Source organism: Anolis carolinensis, chromosome 2 (genome assembly GCF_035594765.1).
Source record: "Anolis carolinensis isolate JA03-04 chromosome 2, rAnoCar3.1.pri, whole genome shotgun sequence".
NCBI classification, from domain to species: Eukaryota; Metazoa; Chordata; class Lepidosauria; order Squamata; family Dactyloidae; genus Anolis; species Anolis carolinensis.
This window is the reverse complement of record NC_085842.1, coordinates 126,926,627-126,951,429: the sequence shown is the minus strand read 5'-3', so window position 1 is coordinate 126,951,429 and position 24,803 is coordinate 126,926,627. Positions and strand designations below refer to the sequence as shown.

Genomic DNA, 24,803 nt, shown 5'->3' with positions numbered 1-24,803 from the left:
CTTTAACTATGCACGCATCAGCCAGATGCAACAGGGTACGCTCTATGTTGGCAATAAGTGAAAGAATTTTCAGATCAGGTCATTTTAAAAGAATTGATGAAAACAAACATATTTCCTAATATTCAGCCAAGAAAAACTTCAAATTTAACCATCATGCACCAGGGAAGCAGGGGTGGAAAGTATTTATGAAAGATTTGAAAATGGTTGAAAAACATGATTTTGGACCTTTGAGAAACCTTGACAAGAAAAATCCAAGATTAACAAACATTTTCAGGATGCATTCTGAATAAAATTTACATATGATGCCTGTGGTTATTTTGTGCAGAAACAAACATTTCCTGTGCAGCAAACAAACAAACAAACAAATAATCCAAACAAACTTTTATATGCAGAAAATGACATATCAATATACAGAAACATTATACTGCTCAGAAAATGCAGCACCATGTGCAAAGTACTGTAATTGGTGATTTATTATATGTAAAATTTGCATAAAGAAAAACAAAAAAAAAATTGATGGGGAAATTGAATTTTCTATCCAATTTTTCTACATAGTACAGTAGAGTCTCACTTATCCAAGCCTCGCTTATCCAAGCCTCTGGATTATCCAAGCCATTTTTGTAGTCAATGTGTGCAATAAATCGTGATATTTTGGTGCTAAATTCGTAAATACAGTAATTACAACATAACATTACAGCGTATTGAACTACTTTTTCTGTCCAATTTGTTGTATAACATGATGTTTTGGTGCTTAATTTGTAAAATTATAACCTAATTTGATGTTTAATAGGCTTTTCCACAATCCCTCCTTATTATCCAAGATACTCGCTTATCTAAGCTTCTGCCGGCCCGTTTAGCTTGGATAAGTGAGACTCTACTGTACCTGCTGATTTGTGTGGAAACTTTTTTATTTTTGGACCAAACAGGACATATGTTTTGAAAACTGTATGGTTTTTAAACACTGTCTTGCAATGAAAATAAAATTGTTAAATTTATGTGTTGCTTCTTATGAGAAGCAGCTTTTAAAGAATTATATCCCTATACTCCTAATTAATTTTTACAGTATCTATATGGAACTAAAGCAATAGGACTGTAAGCAGTGTCTCCAGATTTCTGCTACTTGGAATGTACGATTTCTTTTAAAAACAAACAAACAAATGAACAATACCATCAAATAAAAAGAAGTCCACCAAAGTAATAATAAAATAATAATAAAACTTTATTTATATACCGCCCTATCTCCTCAAGGGGCTCAGAGTGGTTTCCGACATTAAAAAACATACAGTTAGTTAAAATACAGCAATTTAAAACATTAGACACAATAACAGATGTGCGTAACAAATAATCAAGAAAACATGTAATCCACCATTTAAAACCCAATAACAGAACTCCATCAATGAGTCCAAACACAGTGGCCAAGATTTAGCGTTGGAATGGCCAACTATAAAGTGCTAATTGTGCCAAGTATTCCAATACTGGGTGGGTAAGGGTGGATAAAAAGCTAAACAAGGGCATAGCTGAAGGGTCTATAGGCTCTATTCAAAAATTTGCTTAAACCACCAGGTTTTCAGCTCTTTATGGAAAATTTCCTTCCAGGAAAATCTCCTATACATACTGGGCCCTAGGGAGGTACACCTGGAAGCTACAAGGCGTAGAGCCTTTTTGACCTATGCTCCAATTCTGTAGAACTCATTGCCTCCATATATTAGAGCAATGTCGGAGTTGCAACCTTTTTGTAAAAGCGCTCAAGACTTGGCCGTTTGGTTGTGCATTTAAATAAATCAGCTCTAATTTGCCAAATAGTCACTGTTGAATGTTTTATGTTGAATGTTCTTATATTGTGGAATGATATTTTAAATTGTAAGTCGCTCGGAGCACTCTGGTGGAGAGCGACTAATTAAGAAATAAAGTGAAGTGAAGTGAAGTGAAGAAGTGAAGAGTAAAGCGGAGGCTTGGCTAATCTCTCTAGGGAGGGCATTCCAGAGCTGGGGAGCCACCACCAAGAAGGCCCTCTCCCTTGTCCCCACCAACTGTGTCTGAGTCGGTGGCGAAAGTGAGAGGAGGGTCTCTCCGGAGGATCTTAAGGCTTGCACTGGTTCATAGGGGAGGTGCGATCATGGAGATAGGTTGGTCCTGAGCCGTATAGGGCTTTATAGGTCATGACCTGCACCTTGAATTGGGACCAGCAGCTTATTGGCAGCCAGTGGAGCTGTTTTAACAGCGGTGTAGCATGCTCCCTGTAATTTGCTCCAGTTAGGAGCCTGGCTGCCGATCTCTGAACCAACTGGAGTTTCCAGGCCGTTTTCAAGGGCAGCCCCATGTAGAGAGCATTACAGTAATCCAATCTGGATGTAACTAGGGCATGGACCACCGTATGTGTTTTTTAGTGGTTGGGGTACATATTTGTAATGTCTTGGGACCAAAAACATTGCTTGCGTTTTTCATTTTGTCAAACTATAATGCATATTTTTTTGTATTATTTTTATCTCTATTATGTTTTATTTTGCAAACTATAATGTGTTGAGGCAAAAATGTTTGTTGTCAGTAGGTTTGTTAGGTTGGATCTATCACTTAACTGAGGAAATATGAGTGCAATATTCTAACAAAGATGTGATCTTAAAATAGAAATAAACAGAAATCAATCAATGCCAATGTTCGTTTAATTTGTGCCAATTTTACTTCATATTTACATACCTGACACCATTCCTGAGGACTTTTCAGATTCCTCTGGAAGTCATAGCATAGCAGAAACTTTGCCAATGCCCCCTACTTGATATTGGCCACCAAATAAACATGGATTGGGAACTGCAGCAGCTAAAAAGTGAGGCCAGGGAATATTTTGGTCATTTTGTGAGGTTTATAAAGAATTCAGACCGATGCAGTAACCAAAGAGAGAAAGGGGAACTTATGATGATGTTAGGTCCAACTTATGCCATTGTAAATTTGTCAGGTTGCTAGCCTGACCTTTGTGAGAAATACAATATTTTAGGTACAAACATTTCTTACGTGATTTTTTTAGTACATAAACAATCTTTGTTGCATAAAAAACAGGCAATTTCCCCCCTAAAATCTAGAAATGACATTTTCTTTTCCCTCATTGATATGAACATGATATTCTTTCTCAGCAAAGATGAGGAATTTATAAATATTCTTCATATTCCTACACACACAATCAAATTTCCCCATTATTATGAAACTGTAGGTCATATTTTGCTTCGAATAGATTCCTATGTGTATTTAAACAAGCAAATCTGTCATTTGTCTCCAGAACCAGTTCTGAGGTTAAGCAATCCTTTCTGAGAAAACTCAGGTACCCAATGATGTTTCTCTTGAGTTTCCTATGAAGTACAAATTATTATTCAGTTAACTATGTTCAGAGAAGACATCATTCCCAATTTAAGGGCTGGAGCTTCAGAGACAGGGGGATTTGTCTATTAGAAATGCAATTAGTTTGTTGGAATTGCGGGTAGCTTCACAAACCTGCTTACCTTACCAGTTTAATTATTAGTGCTCCTGTTTGATCGTACCTAGATGCATGCGGTATAGCGCAATGCTAATTAACAAACCTCATTTTTGATAGTCAATAAAACAAGGAAAGCTTATTATATGCTGTGTTGTGGCTGCGAGGCACCTGAGCAATGACACTTTGGCAAGCATAATAGCGAAATGACAAAGGAGCAACCAAGAGATATTTTAGAGAAAGGACACATTGCGAAGCTATTTTTGAAGATATAGAGGTTTTAAAATTCCTATACTAAATTCTGAAGATGTTCTACTACACTATGAAAAATAGAGCTAACATATTCTACAATATGAAAAAAACACAGTAAGCTTTTAAAAGTAAAAATGGGTTAAAAACCAAAAATGCTTATTCTTTTGTACCTTCAAGGAGACAATTGTGAGCTTCCATCAACAGAAATGTTCCTCAAGGAATGTAAAGATTTCATTAGGTAGTCGGGTGTTAAGGATAAAGAATTATGTAGTAAATAAGGGCTAATTCTCCAATATATTATAAAAGGAGTAAGAACAATGTTCACTCCAATTTGGAAACACTAAACACTGTCCATGGAAATATGAACAGGTAAGGTCATGGAGTTAGCCTAAATTTCTAAACTACTGTTTAGAAACAGTAGTTTAGAAACTACTAAACTGTGGGCGCAGCTGGCTAGTAAACAGCTGCTATAAATCACTACTGACCGAGAGGTCATGAATTCGAAGCCCAGGTCGGGTTAAGCCTCCGACCATATAAAAAAAAATAGCCCCGGCTTGCTGTTGACCTAGCAGCCCCTAAAGACAGTTGCATCTGTCAATGTCAGACCCCTGGCAGCAGAGCACCAAGAACCATACACGGAGGCCAATCTCTATCTAATATCTTTATTAAGGAAATATATAAAAGCAATAAAAACAAGTGAAGAATATAGTTCAGAAGCAGACCTTTCAAATGAGGTCAAATATAGTCCAAAAATGTATTGTCCAATAAATGATATTAGAGTTCAAAGTTCTTTATCCAATACCGAAACACACACTATTGCCAAGCAATAGTGTGGGGAAATGACAGAGTCTTAAGAGTCCAAGGTAGCTTGACAACAAGGCTGGAACAAGGCTGGAACAAGGCTGGATATAACTTGGTTCTTTAACAAGGTCCGTGACTAGGTACAAGGCAACCAGTGATTCCTGGAACAAGGTCCATGGTTAAATGCAAGGCGAGGCAAAATCTTGAATGCTTGATCCGGGAAGCAAGGAACTGGGGTTACGAAGTCCACACACGATCTTACTCCTGAAGCTGCTCTGTTGACTCCGCAAAGATTCTCCCGCGTCAAGCACCTATATTGAGGTCTCGTTTTCCCGCCAACAATCTCTTTCCCTAGAGAACGAGAAGCGAAACCCAACTCTATCCAGATGCAAGACTCCTTAGAATTTCCCAAGGGAAGCAGGCCTAATCAGCCTGTTGTTTGGCAGCAATCCGTAAACTCCTGCGATTTTGTTCTCTGACTCCTCTGTCTCTAGAGTAAGATTCCCTTCTGGGAAACGGAGGTGAGGAATGCCCAAGGTCTGTTTTACTGAATTCTTGGGGACAAACATCAACATCCGGCAGGTGAAAGGACTCCGGCTCTTGTTGAACCGGCGAAAACCCCATGTTTTCGTCTTCATCTGCCACGATGGCACTAGGAGCAGGACTACAAGGCCCATGAGGCATCACAGTCAAGTAGGGAAAATTTAGGGACGCTTTATGCGGGAGGCTAATTTAACTAATCTACAACACCATAAAACTGCTCACGAGGAAAAGAAGAGGAAGAACAGCCACCAATGGACGGTGAAGCAACAGCTCCCCCTGTGGCCGGAATTGTGAAGCTGGAAAGTTGTTAAAAAAATGCCTCTGTGTCTGTCTAAAACTGAATGTTGTTGTCTGTTGGCATTGAATGTTTGCCATATATGTGTTCATTGTAATCTGCCCTGAGTCCCCTTCAGGGCAGAATATAAATACTGTAAATAAATAAATAAATAAAAAATACTGTAGGTTTTTTAAAAATCAACCAAGTGGAGATTTTGTTTTGAAAGATTGAAAATATTTATGGATTTTTAAAGTAATAATAAAGCTACCAATGTAATAATCTATGCTTATGGGTGCTATCAGCTCTACAAGGATTCTTTGCTTGAAATAGGACTACTTAGCTTATTGTAATAGCAGAATAACATACATTACAATTTGGACTGGGGCAATGGGTCATGTTGTGCTTTAGTTAGTATTTAAGTTAAATATCTGGGTATTACTTTAGTTTTAGTTCTAGTTGTGTGTGTGTGTGTATTTCTCCAATTGTGAATATGTTATTTGTGCTACTGTTAATAAGTAAAAATTTTTTAAACAATTCCCAGAATCCCCTTTGGGCCAAGATTTCCGGGTTATTTCGGAAGGTGTATGTTTTCTGAATTCTTAAGATGATGCTATATGAGGGTTGACATGGATTTCTCATGCATGAATTGCCTTTTATAGGTTTTATCTATATGCCACTTGGACTTCTAAGAATCTTTCTGTGATATTCTCTGTGTATACATGCATATATTTTCCATAAAGCAGTCTTCATCAGGCTGTGTTTGAACAGAAAGGTTCCTGAACTCTCTCCCCATCATCATTTTCCATCTCAAACTGTATTTTTTTCTTGTGGAAAAAAATGAGATACAAATTTCCATATGTTTCCTACATTTAAAACTTAGTTTAGGGGAGAAAGATGATGATCATGTACGCCCAACCTGGGTTGTCTGTGTAGAAGGGCCAATTTGGTGAGGATGTATGAGAGGAGGGCCTTCTCAGTGACAGTTCCCAGGTGAACAAATCCTTTTCTACTTGGGGTTGACTGGCCCTTCTTTGCTTTCCCTTTTCTGACATTTCTTTCAAGACCTTTTAGAACAAACAAACAGACAGAAATATGGTCATTAACTTTGTGGAGAAGGATTTTAGCCCTGGCACTTCAGCAGTGTAACTGGAAGTCAGCAGTTTCCAATAGTGCTATGGATTTTGAAGAGGCATGAATACAGGGCAAAAAGAAGAAATCTACCAAGAGGAAGGCAAGTCAAGAAAACCCTTGTTGTGACTACCCCCCATCTGGTAATCTATGTCCTCAATGTGAAAGACCATGTGGATCCAGAATAGGTCTTCAGAGTAATTTACGGACTCTACCTCTGGAAGAGAATCATACTCAGCCATGAGTTATCATCCATGATGATGACTTCAGAAATAGTTCACATTTTAATTAAAGTAAAGGTAAAGGTTTCCCTTGAAATTACAGTAAATCTAGTCAAGTCCGACTCTGAGGGGTGATGCTCATCCCCATTTCTAAGCCAAAGAACCAGCATTGTCCATAGATGCCTCTAGGTCATGTGGCCAGCATGACTGCATGGAGCACTGTTGCCTTCCTGGCAGAGCGGTATCTATTGATTGATTCACATTTGCATGTTTTCGAACTGCTAAGTTGGCAGAAGCTGGAGCTTCCGGTCAGCAAGTTCTGCAGCTTAACGGTTTTACCCACTGCACCACCACATTTTAATTGCTGAAGTTTTAATATGATGGACAATTTAATTTCATTCAAAAAAGTTTTTCTGCAGATTTTTAGTTCTATTTTTGTTGTAAGGCATCTTACAACAAAACGGTTCTGGCCCAACTTACCTGTCCAAATGTATCTCCCCCTATGAACCAGCTAGCGCTATAAGATCTGCAAGGAAGGCCCTGCTCTCAATCCCACTACCCTTGCAAGTACGATAGGTGGGGACGAGAGATAGGGCCTTCTCAGTGGTGGTCCCCCAGTTATGGAACTTCCTTCCCAGTGACATTGGATTGGCCCCTTCCCTCTCAATATTTAGGAAGAAGCTAAAAACCTGGCTCTGGAACCAGGCAATCAGGCAGTAGCACAATATGGAATATGCAATATGGAACTCGTCTTAAATGCAGCACCATTAATAACGACTTAGGACTGGGCATTATGTTTTAATCTGTATGAATTGTATTTTATAGGTTTTATTGCTTTTGTCACTGTATAGTTTGTTTTTGTCTATTGTATTTATAATGCAGCATTGAATTTTTGGCTTATTTGTAAGCTGCTCAGAGTCTCCCTTGGGGTGAAAATAGCAGGATAGAAATGTAATAAATAAATAAATCTTGGGATCCATGTTGAGAGAATGGCAGGACATAACCCAATCAATCAATCAATCAATCAATCACTCAATAAATCACTCAATCAATCTGTATGTCATATATATTGCTGTATGGGTGATACATTGTCAGTTCTGAAACATTTAATTTCAACAAGCAAAAGAGATAGGGTACCGCCAAAAAAATCTTGCATGACAGAAAAGAGAAAATACATCTGTACATCACATTTGAAAATTCACTACAATGGAATATCAGTCAGTAAATGATATTCTGTCTGTAGTTTTTTTCTGCCAGATGTTGCACTGTTTTGTACAGGACTGTCCATAATTAAAAAGGGTTATCTGGTAATTATGCTTTCTAATAGCGTTGCCTTTGAATATAATCACTATGTTGGACCATCATGTGACTCCAATTTTCTCTTCTTTTTGTTTTAAAAATAGTTCTAGTCAAAAAAGTGATGATGATTATGAAGATTATACAACCAACAAAACCTGGGTTTTAACCCCCAAAATCCATGAGAGTGATGTTACACTTATTTTGAATGGTCTACTGGAGGGATATGACAACAAGCTAAGGCCAGACATCGGAGGTAAGGATAATGTTTCACTTTTTCCAACAAGAATGAAATAGAAAGGAAAGGAAGAGATGAAAATATTTCACTTAGTTAATGTAGTAAATGGTGAAAAAGTGCATAAAATAAACTATTGACAATGAGAATTGTTAATGGTCATATATAACCCAGACTTTATCAGATGTTTAAAATGTACATTTTTGTTCAGCATGATTTATTTGTGCTTTAAAAAATGTTACAGCTCACAGTGATTTAAAAAATATTGTAAATATTGTTTGGCTCAATGTCTGGGAATTTATGGGCATGTAAGGGTCTGACATCAAGGGCAAGTATTTTAGAACTATATTGTTTCAGTTTGATTTAACATTCGGCTACACTGCAGAACTTCTATTATGGGTGAGTTAAGTGAGTCAGGCTTTAGTGCACAGGCATTATCAGAATGGAGGTTAGTCTCTCAGGAGTAGGAGAAAATACAGGATCCAAACAAAAGGAAAATTCTTGTTGATCCTCACCCAGTGTTTATGAACAAAGTCAAATGCATTATATCAGAAAAGGGTTTCAAGCAATATCAGAAAAACAGCACAATAATGCCAGATGCAAGTCTTGACAACATCTTCAAGTTTATGCTGGGAGGACGCCATGACCAGACAAGTCAGGGTTTCCATAGAAATGTTTTGTGGACGCAAAACAATTGGTGAGAAATTTTGGTGAGGCTGGATGCTAAATATTGGTCTTCAGCATTTCCCTCGGTAGTACTCAGCCTGAAAAAGAAGAAAATGCTGAGGAAAAGCAGAAAAACAAAACCAGAAATATCAATTTCTGATTTGGAAGTTTTGGTTTTACAGGCCTTTTCTAGCCTGTCCTCTTCCTTTGACCTATGTAATCTCAGAACCACTACTCCTGCTTGGTGTTTTTTCAACAAGGGGTAAATCCAGTGATGTTTCAAGTTGAGAAAAATCTGGGTACTACACATAGACCAGAATTTGCATTTCCTCACCATCACCTCTAATATAGTTTGATATTAAACAGGAATTGTGGTGTTAATCTTGTCCAGTCTGTATGAAAGATAAAGGAAGAAGCCCAGCACTGGTCATTAAGCATCTTGGGATGTCAGACAGCCTGGGATATTGGTCTAATAAGATTGACAGGGAATTTAGGAACTGGAAAAAGTTAAGTTTGAGTAGAACAAGTGCCATCACGAAAGTGGAGAGACCCTGAAAAGACAATTTGATTTTGTACTACTTAGAGAAGACAGTTTGATATGACAATGAAGGTAAGATGTTAGGTCCCAAGAAGTTTTGACTCTCTTCTGTTTGTAGAAAATAACTTGCGACTGGCATCATTGTCTGCTTCTCTTGATATTTTTGAGTCAGATGGGCTTTTTACCAAGCCACATTTTTCCAAGGGAATAAACACTCACAAAAGTCCCTAGATTTAGTATGTTTGTGAGTGAGATACTACAAAAGAATTAAAACCAGAACTTTTGCATGCTACTGCAAAGGTTAACTGTTTTTATATGTAGTTTTCTTGACTTCAAAATAACTAAGTTCTATCAAACAAGTAAATGATCACTTTGCCACTCTCCAATCTTTCTCCTGCCTGTCCTTTTAGCCTTGGGACATGGCTTTTAATCAAACCCAGAAAAAAAAGTTCAGGGTTCCAAAGGCTTGCATCTTGCTATGAAGCCTTAAAACATTTTATTTTAGTTCTGAAGCAACCAATATCGCTTAATTCATTTTGCCTCAAGAAGTCTTAAGCATTCTCTGCTTAAGGATAGCTTTTTCAGAATTATTTGTACGTTACTGTTCAATAGATACATGTTTCTAAAGGACATTTGGTGTTTTTTGTGTTGTCGAATCCTTTTGTTTTTTGGTGTTTTGTTGTTCTTATTTACAATTAGGTTGACTTTGGTTTTCCAGTGCTTGTGTTATTTCATATGTCCAAAGACTTTGTCATCTTCTCTTCTAGTGAGAGTTTAGGTTTGATTTGTTCCAAGACCAATTCATCTGTTCAGTTTTAGTAGTCCACAGAACTCTCTTCCAGCAGCATATATCAAATGAGTTTATTTTTTTTCTTGTCTTCTTTCTTCACTGTCTAGTTTTCAAAACCATATGCAGAAATCTGAAATACTGTGGTATGGATGATTTTGACTTTAATGTATTTAAAGATATGTCTTTCCACTTGAGGAAATGTTAAGCCTTTTTTAGTGCCAGGTAGCATTCAATATTTGCAACATTATAGTTAAAAATGAGTACATGAATTAAAATTTGAATGTATACAATTATAATGATAATGAGAGTAAGAATCAGAGTAGTAGTAATAATAGTTATTAGATTTAACTTTTCCTATATCTCCAGTACTTCCTGCAGACCATGCCATTGAGATTTCATTGGTAAGAAGGGTCTCTAAAGTAATATATCTTAATATATTTTTAAAACCTAATAGAGTCATTTGCATACACACATGAACAGATACACACATGTCCAGCTTTATTCCCAAATATGTTTCAAGCACAAAAATTGCCTTGATTATAGTATCATTAATAATGTAATAGGATAAAATGAAATCAAACATTTTCTTTACAGCAGCAATCCAAGTAATAATGCAGGATTATTTTCACTTACAGAACAACATAAATTTCCAACAATCAAAAGTTTTCTCCCATTTTCTCTCAAAATATATTGTTTTTAAAGTAGATACTTCTGTATTTCAACCTATCTGAAAGAAATTGAACTCCTTCTTTTAAATCAACTTTACTCGTCCCTGTAGATAGGTTGACCTACAGTACCAATTATCCCTATGGAGTATGTTTAGGGATGGTGGGAAATTTAAATAATCTGATCGGAAAGGCAACAGAGTGAGGGGAGCTGCTTTAAATGTACATTTTGTACATATGAATGTGATCCATGGTCTAGATGTTTTACTTTTAGTGGAATTAGCAGTTGTCATTGTTTTTTATTACAGTGCAGCCAACAGTCATTCACACTGATATGTATGTCAATAGCATTGGTCCAGTGAATGCTATCAATATGGTAAGTAAACATTGGTACTAAATTTAACTATATTTGAACTGTACTGTTAATGATTGCCAGTATATACATACATGTGAAATGCAGGGTGTTTGAAAAAGAACTCCCTATTCACCATTTAATTTAAATGATGAATAGGGAGTTCTTTTTCAAACACCCTGTATATATAACTGAGCTTGAATACAGAGAAACATGGGAGTGGGTGAAATATGGCTTCCTCCCCATTCTACCCCGCCCCTGTTGATGAGAAGGGATGACTACTAAGAACTGAGCAGAAGTGATATGTTGTCTTTTAATCAACTTAACTTATCTAGTATCATTTCCATTAGTCAGTACAAAGGTTGGCTGACTATGTAAAAGTTATAAGCACTGATCTTTCCGTTTGTTTTATTCTGAAATTCAATCACAAATATTACTTTTATTTTATATTTTGCCTAGTGCAGCTCTGTTGAATCACACAACATAAAAAATTTTGGAAAATGTTCTGTTACTGGTTTGAAAGTATTATTTTCAGTTTAATTGTGCGGTGCTTACTTTGAAAGTAGTTGTATACTCCAGAAACGTTTTTGTGGCAGCCACAAACTATGTTGAATTGGTTGAGACTCTTAGATATTCATTGAAAAACTATAGCAAAATGTGCTGCACGATGTCCCATAAAAACAAAGTTTTTGCAGTTAAATAAACTTTTTCCATGTTTTTATGATGGAACTAATTAGGAAATGACATTTATAACTTAGGAACAAAAATCGTGTTACATAGTGTTATAAAAGAGCTTGCTAGTTTGAGTACCCCAGATAAAGGGGATCGCAATTCCATACAGGCAGCTTGATGCTAAATATTTTTAATGGATATTTTGTTTTGCTGTAGAACATTGCAAAGGATTAGGGAAAATAGCTTAACCAACAGTATAATTAAATATTGCATTATTTTAGCATTGTAACCATGTAACAACAGCACAATTTGCAGAAATATCAGCTTAAAATAAAAAATGAAGTTCTTTTGTGGAGTTGGCTACTGATGTAACTAACTTGGTCTCCCTTATGAAATAATAAAAAAGTTTATGTAGCAAGATTGCAGAGATTTTGAAAAGTGAGATTTTCTTGAGATCTTACAGAATTTTGATATGTTTTAATACTGCAGGAATATACAATAGATATATTTTTTGCCCAAACATGGTATGACAGAAGACTAAGATTCAACAGCACTATTAAAGTACTAAGGTTAAACAGCAACATGGTTGGGAAGATATGGATACCTGACACATTCTTCCGAAATTCAAAGAAGGCTGATGCTCACTGGATAACCACTCCCAATCGGATGCTTCGGATCTGGAATGATGGCAGAGTACTGTATACACTGAGGTATCCTTTTACCACTGTTTAAGTTTTGTCCAGTACATGTACTGAATTAGTGATATGTATTAGATTTGGATGAAACTCAAAGCCTGAGACAAAGCAGAGTAATTTGAACTTTGAACTCTAGTGCTTCCTAAGGTAAATAAGATTTCACCTGAGCCTAAGAGAACTGAGGCTAGATGATGGTTGAAATTTCAAATAAGGTTCAGGCTTCAGAAAATCCATGATGAAAGTGTATTATAAGTATTAACTTCTGTGAAAGCACCCAGATCATGAAAGGCAGGAAGGATGGGGTAGAGTATGTGTCCTATGAATAATAGGATACCTATTACCTTTGTAGTTGGGATAAGGATCAAATCAGATTGTTTTGGTTCTGTTTTTTTTTTCCTTTTTGAAGATGGGGACAACAGTTTCCCTCTTGCAATTACTAGGACTTCTCTTGTCCTCTGGGGATTCTTGAACTATTATTGCCAGTGGTTTTGAGATTACTTCTACCAGTTCTCTAAATACCCTTGAATGTAGTTCCTTTGGCCCTGGAGACTTGAATTCATTTAGATTAGCCAGGTATTTTTACACCTCTTTACCTGTGTTGCATTTCCACATGTGCATTATTTGCTCCATTATCCAAAGTTAAGCACTGTTTTTCTTTTGGGAGAAGACAAAGGCAAAGAAGTTGTGATGTAATTCCATGCAGTGGTTCTACGATTTCCTTTTTCTAAGATATAATTAAAAAGCCTTTAAAAATCTTTTTGACCTCTCTAGCAACATTTTAAACCTTAGCTCAATTTAAAGTCCCTTAGACATCCACCATATTTTTAAACACCTCCCATTTTTATTCTTTATTGGAACTATTTGAAATTGTACCTTCAATGGCCCCATCCACACTGCCCTATAATAATAGTTTGAAATGGCATTATATGGTTATGGTAGACTCATGTAATGCATTCACTGCATTATATGAGCCTACACTGACCATATAATGCCATTTAAAACTGCATTATATGACAGTGTAGATGGGGACAATATCTCTCTTTTAAGAAACTCACTTTTCTTTTTTCTTTTAGTATTTTTGACCATGGGATTACACCACTGTTGTGTTGCCTATTTTGTCTATAGAATTTTGATTAATTTACAAAACACCACCCAATAACGCAATTATGAAGTGGACTCTACACCCCACACTACATTAGTGTGTTAGACTGGTTTATTATCTATTTACAAAGGGTAGCCTGACAGTTCTATACATATCCTCTGTAAAAACTACAATGCCCAAGAAAACTCTGGAAGATCACATTATTGATACATCCATCACTGATGAGGACAGTTAAATAAGTAGTGGAAATGATGTATTTTAAGTATCTCATCTGAAAGATTCCAGAAATTGATAGGAAAATTTTCAGTTGGTTCTTAACACTCTTCGTAGCACAAATAAAAAGTACAAGTATAGAAGGAAGTAGATTAGTATTTTACTTTATCACCTAGTCAAGACATGCTAGGGGAAATGGCTGAAAGGAACAGGGCCATATAGATTTTGTACTTACTTAGGCGATCCCTTGTAGGCCGAGGATGATGGTCCTCCATTTCTGGTGTCTTGGGGGTGTTTCCGTGGGTGGCTGAAGAGACCTATTCTTGATCCACATGTTCTCCCGCAGTGAGGACATCGGCTTCCTCTTGGCACGTTTCTTCCTTAATCCCTCCATTCATGCCTCTTTGAACTTCGCAGCACTGCTGGTCATAGCTGACCTCCAATTAGAGCGCTCAAGGGCTAGGGCTTCACAGTTCTCAGTGTCTATGCCACAGTTTTTAAGGTTGGCTTTAAGCCCATCTATAAATCTCTTTTCCTGCCCACCAACATTCCATTTTCCGTTCTTGAGTTCGGAGTAGAGTAACTTCTTTGGGAGACGGTGATCAGGCATTCGGACAACGTGGCCAGTCCAGTGGAGTTGATGGCGTAGGAGCATTGCTTCAGTGCTGGTGGTCTTTGCTTCTTTCAGCACATTGACATTTGTCTGCCTGTCTTCCCAAGAGATTTGCAAGATTTTTCTGAGGCAGCGCTGATGAAAACACTCCAGGAGTTGAGTGTGATGTCTGTAGACTGTACACGTTTCGCAGGCATATAGCAGGGTTGGATTTTGTAACTCCTCTGGAATCATATACCCAAGCTTTTACAACTGCAAAATTAAAATGTCTAGAGCTTTGAACAGTGTGAAAGATTAAGGCAATAAGGTTCATATTTATTTTTCCACAGATTAACAATAGATGCTGAGTGTCAGCTACAGCTGCACAACTTCCCAATGGATGAACATTCTTGTCCCTTGGCATTTTCAAGCTGTAAGTAGCAATCTCAAAATAATGGGCTCCTTTATGAAAAAAAATTTTTTTTGAAATAAACTGAGCAGCAAATATATGGTATAACCTCCCACCATGTCCAGATAGCATGACTATGGATTCATGGTTAAGGAAGGATGGGATTTGGTGTATAGCATACCTAGGAAAGATGCCAGGTTGAGGAAAGCTGATGTATGAACTAATTATGTGTAATTTGATAATGAAAAGTTACAAAATAATAAATGAACTGATTTTCAGTAAACTTGAACGCTGACTGGGATTTGACACCCCAGAGCTCCGAAATCAGCTTTTATGACCAATACATCAGAGTGGCTGTTCCATGAAAATAATGCATGATAAAGGTTATATCATAAGTTGTAGATCCAAGTTGGGAGAAATGCAGTGCAAGCAATTCCCAAAGACTGTTTTGTGACCCTTGACTTCCTTCCTCAGGTTTCTCAGCCACTCTTTTTTTCTGGCCAAAAGGGGTACAAATTGTCTCTCACCTTCCACATAGCTTGTAGCTCTGAACATTAAAAAAAGCAAAAAAAATATCTATTTTTGAACAAGAAATGGATTTCCAGCTTTGTTTTGTTTTCATTAGGGAGTATATTTGTAGTATCAACATATCAGGACATTTCCCTGAAAGCACATGAGATCTTTCAAAGGAATAACAACTGTTTTTTTGGTTATGTTTTGTTTTAAAATATTGTACTTTGTGCAAAATGTGTTTCTGTGCAAAAATTAAAGAGGTTATATTTTTATATAGGGGGGGAGGAGATGCCAAAAAACTCTAGTTAGTTACCTTGCCTACTGTTGAGGAATTAAATACACTTTTGTTTTTATGTAGTGACAATGAAACAAGCAGATTTTCATTTTTAGTTTTAATACAGTCTGGCACATAGTAAGGCAATTGTAGACAACCAGGAAAATTTTTATCAGTGTAAATTAATTCCCACAACCTGGGAACCAGTAGATATATTGGATCAGAACTACTTTGCTGTGCTGTTTGGAGATGTTGGTAGTGGTTATCCCATTAATTTGATCAACGCCAGGTTGCAAAGAGACAATACAAATGTTCTGCATATGACCTATTATATTTGTATGCCTATAAGTCACTTGTTGACGAATGGTGACCCCATGAATTTAATTAAGCAAGAAATAGAGGTGTTTTTCCAGTTTCTTCCTCTTAAATATATTCTACTACACTTAATATTTATGGATGGTTTCCTATCAAAGTGCTCAGCAGGGCTGACTCTGGCTTTGAGTATCCTACTTACTTGTGACTTATCATGCTGAAATATAATTTTAAAGTTCAAGTAAATAATTAATTTAAACATAAAATTGTAGGCTTGTGAAGAAACCAGAACATTAATCTTTAGAAAAGCAAAATCTACTGAAGACTGGAAGAAACCAGAAACAGCTTTACTTTTCTGTGGTTATTTATACAAAGGCCTGTTAAAGGATTTTGTTCCACCCACATTTCATATTATGTGCAATCAGAGGAAAGAAATCCTTCAGTGAATGTCAGAACACCAATAAATACAAAAATTGATGGGATTATGATTTTGATTCTTTTGAAGATGGTTATCCCAAAGAAGAAATCATCTACATGTGGAAACGCAGTTCTGTGGAAGTGGGAGATACAAGGTCCTGGAGGCTATATCAGTTCTCATTTATTGGGCTCAGAAACACAACTGAAGTAGTGCCAACAACCTCAGGTAGGTAAAGCTACTATACAATAATTAAGCACCTGTGAAATAGAGAAGTAGAAAGACAGCCATTGTTGCTGTTATTTAAGAAACATATCCATTCATTACTTGGAATGCTTCAAATTGCATTAAATATCAATGTAGATGGGACTTTACAGATTGGAAACCTTGCTTGAAGTTTCTTCATTATTTATTTATTTATTTATTTATTTATGTATTTATTTATTTATGTGGAAATGCATGAGTTAGAACACATCTAGAAACATATTCCAAACCCTTCTGATTTGGGGTGGACAGAGGCAATATCTGTTGAGGGTAGAAATTGTGTGTGTGTCACCAATCTCCTCTCACTGCTCCCTTTAGCCCTGAAGCATTTAGTCTAATGCTTCAAAACAGCTACTTTTGTCAAGATTATGCAATGTTTTTGAAGGTCCCAAAGCCCTCAAGTTGAATCAAACAACATAATGCTTTGCAATAATTAGCCATCAACCTTTTTAGAAAAGCCTTGAATGTTTCCTGGAGTGGCATTATGAATGAAAACAAACTTGTAGTCATCAACTTCCAAAGTTCATTTAAATACTCCCCCCCCCCCCCGGCCAATGGCTGTGAAGTACCTCTGCCATAGGAAACAGAATTTTCAAATGAATTCTGTGCCACATTTTCAGTAATGTTTTGTCTCAAAAGTGCATCAGAATACCATTGGGGTGAAACATGCCATCCCTACGACATGGTTCCCAACATTTGGTTTATATACTCCTTTATACAGCATGGCTCCATATCTGTAGGACTCATGCCTGCAATTTCATTTTCATGTCATCTCCAGGGATTTTCTAAATCCTCCGCTGTGACTCTATAGTATTCTTCGGCCAGAAATCTTTGATTTAATTTATTATGCTCAGTTTCATATATCCACACTAAGTCTGGGAATATACCCCCTCCCCCCAGATTTGGAGGTCATACTGTATATCAAACAAAGAAGTGAGCAAACAAACAAAAAAGCAGCAAGTGGAAGTTTTACTCTGTCAGATGACCTCATCACATGGGGTTTTTGCCCCATTCTACGATGCTTCCAGGACAGAGCCAGGACAGACCCTGCCAGAGCCCATCACATGATGCAGAGCTACTTCTAGCAGCACTCCATCCTGGAAGCGTCATAAGACAGAGCCCTGAGAACATGGGTGGCTGCCTGTGTTCTCATTACCTAAGCCAGGGACAGAGCGGGGGGAAGCCGGGTAGTGACATTTTATGGGGAAGGGGGTGATGTGGGGCACTTAAGGATGGTTTCCCGCACTGCCCAACAGATTTGCCCCGCTGCCCGATTGATTTCTCCACTGTTCCCTGGCTTAAGGACCTACATGTGATGAAGTCCCTTAGCTCTAACCTTTTTATTTTTTCCATCTGGAGGATGCTTTATACTGTGAAACGCACATGCATGTGAATGTCTACCTATCATTTTAAAGAAATTAAGTGACACATCCAAGACACAGATAGTGTGAACATTGTTGCAACTTGCATCAAGTTAGCCAGCATAGCTAATGATGAGGGAGCATGGGACTTGTAAGAACATTTGGAAAGTTGCACACTCCTTATTTCTCAATTGTTTAAGCTGTTTCTGTGAACCCACTGGTTTTAACCTGGATCAAATCAAAAACACCCTAGGCAACTGTACTCATTTCTTGAACACAGTTGCTTTGAGGAGAGAAGAACAAGGCTAACCTGAGGGAGTTAGTTGGTTGTGCTGCCTTGTCATCAGAATTTTCTTTCCTGCCAAGCTGCAAGATAAAAAGAATTTTAGAAAGAAGTCTTTGTGATTTGGTGTCATAGTTCTTTTTGGAATATGTTTCTGAAGCTGCTGTGCACCATTTTGCCTTTGCTTTCAGTCAGCAGTAAATAGAGCAATCTAGTACCAAAATGGTGTTTGTGCCTCTGTGCTAGACAGGCAGAATCTCTCATAGTTACATCCTCTATTTCAACCCATTTGTGTTATTCTGGATGTACCTGTGTAACCAAATCTTGTTAGGACAACATCCCAGAAAGACAACAGTTGTTTTGTCATTTAAGCCTGGAAAGAAATCAGGACAGAAAAGATTGTTTGTCAGGAGACTATGCAGAAAAAAAGATGTTGCATAATTATATTCTTTTATGTGCCATAGGTCCTTTATCCTTGAATTAGTTTTGTAAAAATAGAATTGATAAGCAGAGAAATCATGCCCTTGGACTTTTAATATTGCAGCCTGTGATTACATTTTTAAAATGCTGTGCTCGGTGAGTATCTGAAGGGCGGGGGGGGGGGGGGGGGGGGGCGTTGAGCAGTGACTAGGGGCCTTATCACATGAAGCTATCCCATAGCAGTCATGTGATCACAGATATCAACAACATACCAGGATGATAACCCTCACGATCACTCCTCTTCGCATTTGTACATCTGCACCTATTTGCTTAACCATGATCCCATAGCTGCTCTTCTGAATAGCCTTGTCACTCTGCCCTTCTGCAGCTCCACTTTTCTGTATTTTTTTTAAAAAATAAAAGCCAATTTCATATTTTCAGCATAGCTTATTTTTAAAATAAAAAATAAAATAAAAATCAATTAATTACTGTGAGGGACAGGGGAGGGGAGGAGAATCACATTAGCAAAATGTGCTCATTACACCAGGTAAGTGACAAGAACATGGCATGATCTGTGACTAATGATAGGTTTTTCTATTAATAGCAAGGGATGGGCTTATTGTGGATAGGTGGCAGACTGGCAACAGGTTGGGCTTGGTGTTGTGTGTGATAGAAAAACCACCAAAGGTGAAATCCTGTTTCAATGCCTGTTCTCCTCTTTGTATAATAAAGTCCTAGAGATAAAAAGTCAATGCAGCAAAAGTCAATGCAGCTCATCCAACTCTTTGAACATTTGGATGGGATCCTCACACTGCCTTTGCCTTTCTTGGTTGCCTCTTCAATACTAAGTTAGATAGGGGTAGTTAAGAATTATGGCAATGCTGGTGTCTCAGGAATATCCAGACTTGATGGCTAGCCCTGGACCATAGAAAAAGGCAGATGTTTAAGTGCCATCTGAGCCCCTGGAAAGTGAAATACTTATGGTTCAACCTAGTAATTTAGAAGGATTCGAATGGAGGAACAATGGAGTTCTACACAGGCATTTAAACTGAGTCAGGAAGTAAATTAAAGAGAACTAGTTTGCTGTGGAGTGCCTACACAAGCAATCCAGTAACTAGTTCCAGGCTGGAAGAGGGGCCATGAAAATCCTCTAATTGCAGATTGATATGAACCCAGGAATATTTTTTTTTCTTATCTTGTCTGGCGGGATGCACTTATGGGCATCAACATGACCAGCTCTGATGGATTGTTTACCTTCTGCCAAACTGTGTTTCCACACTTTTCGAATGCTTCAATGATAACCCTGTCCTGACAAATGCTCCACATTTATCAGCTTCAGATTCCAGCTCTACATGGGATATACACTGATCAGCTGCAGCTGATTTTGTGGCATATTCTAGAATTTCTGGTGAGTTTTTAAATATGCTGGTTCTGGCAGGATGTGTGATGCAGCATGCACTGCAGGTGTACGTTTTGTAGACTGACGCCGATACAGCTTCAAACTGTATAATCATGTCTGTGTGGAACTGCTTATAGTTGAAGATGTGAATTTTCCCAGATCCTGAGGAATTTTGTGCTTATTAAAACATATTTTCTCTTTCTCTTTGCACGCAGGGGAACACTTAATAAATGTGGAACTTACCTAGTGATTTACTACAATACAAAAAGAGCAAAAGGAAGGAAAATATGACCTTCTGTTTAGTTTCTCAATAAAACAATTCCAATCCTATTGTTGGGTGAAACAGGTAGGAGTCATGCAGATGTTGTTCGCCTGGAAGACCTACCATCCCTAGGTGACATAGTCAGGGATTCTGGGAGTTGAAGGCCTACAATATTTGGAAGGCAATATAATTCTCACCCATGAATTAGCATCAAGTGAACATTTCCCAGACATCAATTTTTTTATCATGAAATTGCAGCTATGTGCTACTGATTTAATTTGTTCTTATTGTGTTTGCCCTGTTAGAATGGAAGAAAGGTAACTTTGGAATTTAATGCTTTGTGTGTCCAAATAGCATGGTGGGTCTTGGATATTATACCCTTTGAATCAGAGCCTGTTCCTGAGGTAATTTGAGGTGCTGATTCAGAAAACTGCATTGGATAGAATGCATCAGCTCCAGTTTCTTAGATATGGTTATCATGATTTTTTATGGGCAAGCAGATGGCAACTGGTAGATGGCATATGTTCAAGAACCAGAGCTGATAGGGGGAACTGGTGCCTTTTTTGGAATTAGCAAGCCAAATATACCCAGAAACAGGGCTAACATTTGAGGCACGAAAATTTGTTTGGGTCAGTGTAATCCACCATTTAAAATAATGCCTTAGCATTCCTTCCATTTTGCTAGTGTGTAATATCAGAAATAACTGTATACAACTTCAACCATAACTTATTTTTTATATGTCATGGTTTCCTTGATCTCCCTCCTTTCCTTTTGCTTATTGTGGCCAGGTTGGAGGAAAAGAAAGAGATTAAGGAAAAATCAGTATATTTTATAAACAGTATGGCCTTCTATTCTTTGTTTTCAGAGCTTCCAATAGATATGTATATTTCATAGATCAATTTTATGAGGTTCTGTACAACATTAAAAGAAAAAGCACATTGAAAGAAACAATCCATTCACATTAAGTGAACGTGCCTTCCCTAAGTGACCATTAATTTCATTTCAGGAACCACAGCAGTGGTCTAATAGTGCCAATGTAATTGAATGGTCAGATTTGCTATTAATGCTTCAAGGCACACCATTCCTATCTGCTTACTTAAACAGGTAAAGTGATCAATATCAATTGCTCATTTGTACATGGTGAAATATTTTTGTTAGTAACAAGAGAAGCAAGAGATGATCTAGCCCAAATCAAGTGCTGAAGTATTACCGGGGGGGGGGGGGGTCTACTTCTGTGTAGCCATGTCTCTTGTAGGCAGTTCTTTTTCTTTTGAAAACATTTCTTTCAGCTGATCACAGATTCAAATAAGCAAAATAAAATCTATGTTTAAATGGAACACAGAAAATAAACATTTTCCACCCACTGCTTAGAACTGCCAGCAGGAACTCAAGTGGCCAGTTGTGTGTGGAATTAACTCTGGTGTGGTTGCCTTTGGTGGGAACTCTGCTCTGAGAAGAGTAGCTGATAATAAGAGGACTAAACTGACAGGAAAACAAACCCCTCCAGCTTTCCTGATTTATGGACTAAACTGGTAATCTGTGTCTGCCTCAGATGCCATCTGCCACTTCTACAGAATGGCTAACTGAAGAGATTCTATTCCCCTCACTATTCCTCTGTGCTCCGGAGAAGGACCAATCAGTCTGTTTCCAGTTCATGCTATGTTTGCATGGCTGCACAGTCTATTTCATTTTATTTTCATAACAATTTCTTTTTTGTTTGCTTGTTTTTTAAAAAAACCCACACAAAAAAATTAACAGACAGTGTTGTTTAAATATCATTTTATGACCACAGTCACAGTCCTGTGTGTGCTATTAAGTTGCCTGTTCACTTATGGCGACTCTGTGAATTTCTTAGTGTTTTCTTACCAAGGAATAGTCTGCCGTCGTTTTGCCAGTTTCCCTCCTCTAAAACATTGTCTAATGCACTTAGTAGTCATTGTCAGTCTCCATTCCAAGCACTAACTAAAACTGACCCTGCTTAGCTTCCAAGAACAGGCAGAAGTGGAGTCTTTTAGGTTTTTAGGCTATGGTCTTACATGTTTCAAATTTCTTCTTTGTGGTTGAACGGTAAATCTGGAAGTGCAGAATCTCTTCTTGAGGGTTCCTAAAATCATATCCCTAAGGAGATCCATACTCAAGGATCCTCAGGAATGAGTATCTTGCTTTTATATTATTTCCACTCAACAGGACAATCACTGGTTTAAAATTCCATTATAAAATACACATGCTTACAAAATAAATGAAGAAACAAGACAATCAGCTAATAAAATATTATAAAGAAACTTTCTGGATATGCGAGCAGTCCTATGTGTAAATAATTAAAAGTAAGCTCCACGGAGTTCCATGGTGCTTTTTTCTGTCTGTGCATGCTCTCTTTCACAAAATTAATCCAGAAGTTGAAGTGCAATATTCATCTTGTAAATGAAGATCATAGAATCATAGGGAGCCTTTCTACACAAGCCACAAAAATCCGGGCAGGTCTGAAGCATTGCAGATTTGGACCAGCCTCAGATTTTGCCATGCTATTTATACCTCTTTCTGTTCCCAAATGGTGGCAATGGTAGGAGCCGAGTCAGGCTGAATCCTTAAAGAAGCTCTGGGGCATTTCACCAATTTTGCTAATGTAGGTTAAAATCACATTTACTGGTTTTACACCGCATTAATGGCAGGAAGTCATCTGAATGCCCAAGAGCAACTTCTGGCTCACTTTGGAACATGTCACCCATATAGACAGTCCCAGAAACATAGAAGCAGAAAGGTGGAAGAGACCACAAGGGCCATTCTGCCATGCAAGAATACACAATCATCATATTTTTGGCAGATGACCATCCAGCCTCTGTTTAAATTATATAGAATCAGTCTGTTGGATATTAGGGTACAAAGTCAGTTTTGGAATCTTAACAGAGATTCATTCTATGCAGCAATTCATAATTAATGTGTATTTGTGATATTGCTTTTTCAATGTCACAGCCAAGGCTGTCTTGCCAATGCTCTCCCCTGAAGACCAAATGAAAGCACACTTATACAATTAAAGTGCTATAGCTCTAGAAAATAAACAACTTACCACAAGACATGGAAACATTTCTTCTTGTACAATCAATGACCATGCTTTTTTGTTCCCATGTTTCTTGATCGTATTGCATGTGCCTTAAATAATTTGATTAAATTATCTATTGGTATTTGATCTCCTGGCATTTCTATACCACTGCAACACATTCTGATCTATACTGCATGAGATATAGGGTGGAATGTAAAGATCATCATATTAGTAGAGTGGAATAACAGCAAATGCATTTGTTTATAAATCCCTCAAAATGACAGTGCTTTCAATCTCAGGAAAACATCATTCTTTTTTAAGCTCACTTCCACTGCTCATTCTCCTGTTTTAGGCTTTTTTTTTTTGCTGCCCTTCACGTTGCCTGTGCATATAAACTCATCATGTCAGCATATAGCCGAATTAACAATGGATCCTTAATGAACTCCATCTGATCATTAGGAGCATGGAATGAACACAACTTCTCATTAGCTTTTTCCTCCTGGAATTGCCATACTGTCATCTGCTTAGCATGCTATTATGTTATATTTCAGGTTTTTTTTTTTATCTTACCTCTGCAACAGTTCTAATGGTCTAGTTTATGAGGTACAGTATACGTGTATTAGTTGTGGAATGAAATTGGAGCCTACAGCACCTGGTATTCATTAATCTCCCATCCAGGTACTAACCTGGGCTGTCCATCTTTAGCTTCCAAGATCAAACAGAATCTGGTATTTTTAGGGCAGTGGTTCTCAGCCTTGGGTCTCCAGATGTTTTTGTCCTGCAACTCCCAGAAATCCCAGCTAGTTTACCAGTTGTTAGGATTTCTGGGAGTTGAAGGCCAGAACATCTGAGGACACACAGGTTGAGAACCACTGCTTTAAGGTTTTAACAATAGCTTGAAATGCAAAAAAGAAGGCTGAGCTATTTTATATTGTAATAGGTGGTGAGACCAATGCCAGCAGTCACCCTGGCTGGGAAAATTCTGGAAGTGGTAGTTTAAAAAGTAACTTTTCCCAGTTCTGGTTTCCTAGACCATATCACCCTTCCTAGTTCCAACATGACAAGTATGTATTTCTATTTTTATTAATCACATAGCCTTGTGTTGTTGCCACGTGCAGTGATTCATGCAAAAAATCCATAAAATGTTTTGTAAAAGATGTGACAAAAATAAAAACCACTCATCATTTATAGGGAACAATTTAATATTTTTCAGTGTGCTTAATTTTCATCATTTATTTTTAAAACGTATTTGTTTTATTTCATAATTGCCAAACATTTCTGTTCCCTGGGCAACAATCCTACAGCTGACTGTCTGGGAGTAACACAGTGAGACCTTACCATGAACAGATTTCCATA

General features: G+C 37.5%; 1 protein-coding gene across 2 annotated transcripts in view; it reads left to right on the top strand.

The window, feature by feature from the left end:
* Window positions 1–24,803, top strand: part of gabrg2 (gamma-aminobutyric acid type A receptor subunit gamma2) — a 93,917-nt gene that overhangs the window by 37,987 nt on the left and 31,127 nt on the right. For both annotated transcript variants that reach the window (XM_003215116.4, XM_008113147.3), the window contains exons 2-6: window positions 8,086–8,234; window positions 11,181–11,248; window positions 12,386–12,606; window positions 14,849–14,931; window positions 16,512–16,649. In XM_003215116.4, coding sequence (XP_003215164.2) covers window positions 8,086–8,234; window positions 11,181–11,248; window positions 12,386–12,606; window positions 14,849–14,931; window positions 16,512–16,649 — 659 coding nt within the window. The remainder of the gene's footprint in view (window positions 1–8,085; window positions 8,235–11,180; window positions 11,249–12,385; window positions 12,607–14,848; window positions 14,932–16,511; window positions 16,650–24,803) is intronic.